Here is a 6,348-nt window from a genome sequence, read left to right as displayed (position 1 = left end):
TTAAATCAAGTAGATTGCCTTTTATTGTTGAGAAATTCCATAAGAATTCCCTAGTGTTGTTTTTACTCCCTCACCTTAGGGCTAGGTTGTGTGACAAGTCCTGTAGTAACTGGAAGGGGGTGAGTATTGTGAGTCGGACCATGGCAAACCGATTTCGATAACCCAAGGTAAGAGGCTATTCCTTACCTGGAGGATAACCTCACACCAGTACTCGATCTTATAGGCCAAAGCGGGACACAACTTTCATATGACCGACACCCTAGGTTGTCAAACATAACTGCATTAGTGGTTGCATTCCTTATATTTTTAAACCGAATTCACGGTGGTTCGTGGCTAAATTCGGTAACTTTTTCTGATTATTGTGTTATATTATTTTTAAATGTTTACTTGGGTGAAAAATTCATGCAATCCATGGGCACTCCTACTACTCATTCCTCAACTTGTTTCGAATATTATTTTTGTTAGAGTTCATCATACGTGGTGGTTCATGGGATGCTCCAACTACTCATATTTTATTTCGTTAGTTCGTTATTTAGTTGGTACGGTTAAAATGTCATGTAACACTCGTGGGCCAGCCAACTCTTTTTCATTGATAATTCGTTATTTAGTTGGTACAGTTAAAATGCCATGTAACGCTCATGGGCCGTCCAACTCACTTGTTTGATTTCTCGATATTTAGTTGTACAGTTAAAATACAATGTAACGCTCGTGGGTCGTCCAACTCCATTACTTTTTTGTTAGTTTAGTTGGGCCATTCAAACTGCCATAGAAAGCTCATGGGAGGCCAACACCCAAAATATGTTTCATTAGTTTATTGTAAAGTTAACTTACTCAACAAAAACTTTAATTTTTAAACTAACCTCGTCTCCTCATCTAGTTACCTCACGTTAACCTCGTTAATTGCGTCATCTCATAAATAGCTACACATATTACCCCTTATCTTACGATTATTTATTTTTATTTCTCATAGAATGTCTTCACTAAGAAGCCACTGTTGTCACCAACGTTCATCTAGTTCTCACGATCGTCGTCTGGCTGCTAGAATCACCAAAGATTTTGTTGCTTTTATGCCCACTATCATAACCCTAATCCAAAGCCTCAACTCAAATTATTCTGCTACTTCGGCTGCTACGAACAATTATGAATTTAGAAACTTTTTGAATACCAAACCTACTTCTTTCCATGGTGAGGAAAAGGCCACCAAACTGCTGCAATGGTTCTAGAAGATGGAGAATGTGTTCATCCACTATGAATGTCCAGACACCAAACGGACAAAGTTCGCCTCGAGCATTTTCGAGGACCGATCTGTCACTTGGTGGAATGCCCTGAAAGCCGACCAAGGAGCTTATTTGGTTGTAGCGATGCCTGGGAGGAACTCAAAGAGGCTATGAAGAAATTTTTTGCCATGATCATGAACTACATAGGCTTGAGACTAAGTTTTGGGAGCTCAAGCAAATTGGTGGGGATAACTCCACCTATTCCAACCGCTTCCGTGAACTTAACTGCATCATAACCCACCTTCTGTGAACTTTCTGTGATGCTTTGGTGAGTCGTTACCCAATAACCATCAGTGAGGCTATGGACCTAGCCGCTTTCCTCACCGACAATCAGGTTAGGGATGGAACCTTGTTCCAAAAGAATTTCGCGCCTACTCCCGACAAGACCAAAACCGACTCATCCACCAATTCCAAAGGCGAACCCAAACCTGCTTACAACAACAGCAATAACCGCTTCAACAAGAATCATAATAACAACAACAAACGAAAGGACAACCACCAAAACTATGTCATTAACCAACCCAATAACCAACCTCCAACTAACCAAAACCAAAATGCCCCAAACAAAAGAACCTAAATTGGTCCTCGTCCCTTATGTGCTACATGTAACCGTCATCACCCTGCTCAATCCCTTGCCGACTGTGCACTCAATGCAATCGTTACAGTCATGGTTCGCAAGTCGTTCAAACACGGTCTGCACCACCTGTTACAAACCCTGCTCAACACAGTGTACCTAATACCTGTGCTTGCTATAATTGTGGAGACCCCAACCATCTCCGCCACACCTTCCCTTTGCTTGTTCATGCTCATCAAGCCCATGTCATGCCTACACCCCACTATGCCACCCATGCACCACAAGCCCAAGTTTATCCTGCACCTTACTATACTTCTCAGGCCTATCAAGTGCAAACCTACCAACCCAAGCCCCTTCAGTTTATGCGCCGTAAACTTATGCATCTCTAGTGCCTCAGCTTATGGCTCCTCCGTCTGCATCAACTCAAGCCCCTGTCATTCAAGCTCCCCATTGAACCAAATTGCTCAAAATCCTCAAGGGTCTAATGGCCGTGCCTTTACGATGAATGTGAATCTAGCTCAGCTCTAGCGACATGGTGAATGGTACATTTCCAACTTTTAAACTCAAAAATTGATAATCCTCAAGGGTCTAATGGCCGTGCCTTTATTTCTTTGGATTTTGCGTATAAAACAGATAAGCCTTGGGATATGTTATCTAAGCCTTTTTCCGTAGAAGAAGCCGATGGGGATTCTATTATTATTGATTCAGTAATTCGGGATTGCGTCATAACTCTTAATAGCGTCAAGTTCTGTATTGACGTCATTTCTATGCAAATAGGTAGCTTCGATGTTATTGTAGGAATGGAATGGCTAACTCTTAATCTTGCTGAAATTGTATGTTTTGAGAAATTCCTTTTTATACCTCTCAAGAATGGTCGCGTTCTTAACGTTTTCGATGATACACCTACATCTAAGCTTAATCTTATGTCATGTTTTCAAGCTCAACGTTATTTTCGTAAAAAGTATGTTGCAAACTTAGCTTTCATAGTGGAGAAAGAGCGTAAAGAGAATAAAATATCTGACATTCCGGTTGTGCGTAACTTTCCCGATGATGTCTCCAGACTTCTTCTGGTTCGACAAGTCGAATTCCGGATTGACCTTATACCCGGAGCCAGTGGCGAAGCTTGGGCTTAGTCACGGGGGTGACCAAAATCACGTACTCAAAAATGGTCATCGATTCGGTTCGTGTCGGTGATTCGGGTCGGGTCAGATCAAACAATATGACATCTACACATCTAATTTTTCTTCATTTATTCAAACAGTTGTTCTTACAATAAAAAAAACAAAATAATTTTTTAACCAACAAAGACCTAAAATATTCATGATGATGCGAAAGGATGGGTGAGCAGGGATAAGCAAATTCGGTATTGATACCAGTACCAGTACCGAAATCGGTACATATTTGGTACCGTTGGTACCGAATAGATACCAACGTTTTGAGTTTTGTTACCGGTATATCTCAAATTTTACGTTCAATACCGGTATCGAACCGAATATTTTGGTATCGGTACCGGCACCGGTACGGTACCAATCTCTTCCCTAAAGGTGAATACCTAGAAGAAGAATTTCAAAGACCTAAAATATTTATAAAAACAAATATTTTACTATGACTACTATTATGTAACTTTTGTTTATAAATATTGTGAGGTTTTAGAAAAAAAAAAGACAAACGATGGGGTATTATATTTGAAAAAAAAATCATTAGTGACCGGTAGCATTTTGGAAAAATACATCGTGGATGACCGCGCTTAATATATATAAAAATTTCCAAGAAAAATCACGAAATTACTTACTAACGGAGAAAACGGCAGTGGGCGGGGCCACCCCCGGTCCCCACATAGCTTCGCCCCTGCCTGGAGCTAACACCAGCTAAAGCCCCTTACCGTCTTGCACCCACTGAAATGCAAGAACTTTCGAGCAAACTTCAAGAACTCTCAGACTAGGGTTTTCCTCGCCCGAGTTCTTCTCTTTGGGGCGCACCTGTTTTGTTTATCAAGAAGAAAGATGGTTCATTCCGTATGTGCATCGATTACCGTGAACTCAACAAGCTTACCCTCAAGAACTGTTATCCGCTTCCTCGTATCGATGACCTTTTTGATCAACTTCAAGGAGATTCATGCTTCTCGAAGATCGGTCTCCGTTCGGGTTATCATAAACTTCGCGTCAATGAAGATGACATCCCCAAGACTGCTTTCGGTACTCGATATGGGCATTACGAATTCCGTGTTATTCATTTTGGGCTAACCAATGTACCCGAGGTTCTAATGGATCTTATGAACTGTGTCTGTAAACCCTACTTGGATAAATTCCTAATTGTTTTCATTGATGATATTCTTGATGTATTCAAAATCCAAGAACGACCACAGAGAGCACCTTCATGCCATTCTTGACCTTCTTCAAATGGAGAAATTGTACTCCAAGTTTTCTAAGTGAGAGTTTTGGCTTAAAGAAGTTCAATCTTGGGCCATATTGTCAACGACAAGGGTATTCATGTCGATCCCGCAAATATTAAACCCGTTAAAAATTGGAAGCCACCGACTTCTCCCACCGAATTCCGATCTTTTCTTTGTTTGGCGGGTTATTACCGTCGTTTCATTCAAAACATTTCTAAGATTGTGTTGCTCCTCACCGCTTTTACACACAAGGGTAAACCCTATGTGTGGGGATCAAAGCAAGAAGAAGACTTTCAAACCCTTAAAGTTATGCTTTGAAATGCTCCTATTCTTGCTCTTCCCGAAGGAAATGAAGATTTCATCGTTTTAGTGACTTCTAACCAAGGGCTCGGTTGTGTTCTCATGCAACGAGGCAAGGTTATCGCATACGCTTCAAGAAAACTCAAGGTTCACGAGAAAAATCGTACGACGCATGATCTCAAGATTGGTATTGTTGTATTTACCTTAAAAATTTGGAGACACTACCTCTATGGTATGAAATCTGTGGTTTTTACCGACCATAAGAGTCTCCAACACATCTTCGATAAAAAAGAACTCAATATGAGACAACGTCGACAGGTCAAGTTACTTAGCGACTACGAATGCGAGATTCTCTATCATCCTGGAAAAGCGAATGGCGTGGCCGACGCTCTCAATCGTAAGAAGCAACTCAATCCATTCTTCTTACTTGCGTCCTGGTCCAAAATGATCTTGAAAAGCGTATTCTCGATGCCCAATAGGAATCCGTCACTAAAGGCAACATGTATGACAAGATGTCGTGTGGTGCTAAAACTCAATTGGAAACCAAATCCAATTGTCTGTTTTACATTAAGCGTTATGGATTTCTGATCGTGATGATCTTCGCACATTTATTATGGACGAAGCTCATAAGTAACGATATTCCATACATCCTGATGTTGATAGGATGTACACTGATCTTCGTTCCATATATTGGTGGCCCAGAATGAAGAAATACATTGCTCATTATCTTTCTAAATGTCTCACGTGCTCCAAAGTGAAACTCGAACATCATCAACCCTTTTGCTTACTCGAGCAACCTCCCGTCCCCGAGTGGAAGTGGGAAGGTATTGCCATGGATTTCATTACTAAACTTCCTCCTGCTCGTAAGCAACACGATAGTATTTGGGTAATCGTTTATCGTTTGACCAAGTCTGCTCATTTCATGCTCATTAAATAAACGTATTCGGTTGATCATTCGGCGTGTATTTATGTTGAGAAAACTGCATGTCATCATGAAACCCCGTTAACTATTATTTCTGATCGAGATGGTCATTTTACTTCTCAGTTTTGGAAATCTCTCCAATCTGCTTTGGGAACTCGTTTGGATCTTAGAACTACCTATCATCCGCAATCCAATGGTCAGTCCTAGCTGCGATTCAAACTCTAGAAAACATGCTCTGTCTTGTATCCTCAATTTTGGGGGAAATTTGGATACTCATCTATCGCTTATATAGTTCTTTTATAATAACAGTTTACGTTCTAGCATTAACAAGGCGCATTTTCAAGCCCTCTATGGTCGCAAATGTCATTCCCCGATTTGTTGGAACGAGGTTGGGGAATCTCAAATCACCGGTCCAGAATTAGTACAAGAAACAACCCATAGTATTGCTCAGATTCGTCAAAGCCTTCTTGGCTCTAGTAGTCATCAAAAGAGTTATGCCGATAAGAGACAGAAGCCCCTTGAATTTAGTTTTGGTGATCTTGTTACACTCAAAGCATCCCCTTGGAAGGGAGTTGCTTGTTTTGGAAAGAAAGAAAAACTAGCTCCTCGATTCGTTAGTCCTTTTGAAATCCTCGATAAAGTTGGTCATGTTGCTTATTGACTCAAGCTTCCTCTTGAACTCTCAAATGCTCATCCGGTGTTTCAGGTTTTGAATCTAAAATAGTGTCTTGCCGAGGGAAACATCCTTATACCCCTCGATGAAATTCATATTTATGACAAACTGAAAATTTTTGCCTTTTTCAGACACCCATCGCGACTTGACTCAAATTTTCGGGACGAAAATTCATTCAACATGGGAATGATGTGACACTCGTCAATTTCA

General features: G+C 40.7%; 1 protein-coding gene across 1 annotated transcript; it reads left to right on the top strand.

Annotated features, from left to right (window-relative positions):
- Positions 1-2,390: 2,390 nt before the first annotated feature.
- On the top strand, positions 2,391-2,984 carry LOC143585658 (uncharacterized). The gene has a single exon (XM_077067403.1). It carries the CDS (start codon positions 2,391-2,393, stop codon positions 2,982-2,984), a length of 594 nt encoding a protein of 197 aa, XP_076923518.1.
- The last annotated feature ends 3,364 nt before the right edge of the window (positions 2,985-6,348 follow it).

Source organism: Bidens hawaiensis, unplaced genomic scaffold (genome assembly GCF_021521415.1).
Source record: "Bidens hawaiensis isolate Kalapana, Puna unplaced genomic scaffold, B.hawaiensis_p1.1 tig00033948_1, whole genome shotgun sequence".
NCBI lineage: Eukaryota > Viridiplantae > Streptophyta > Magnoliopsida > Asterales > Asteraceae > Bidens > Bidens hawaiensis.
The sequence above is the reverse complement of the archived record's forward strand: the minus strand, read 5'-3'. Positions and strand labels throughout refer to the sequence as shown.

What these genes read in the sequence shown, in the direction of transcription:
- LOC143585658 (XM_077067403.1), top strand. Translation starts at nt 2,391, where the DNA reads ATGGTACATTTCCAACTTTTAAACTCAAAAATTGATAATCCTCAAGGG.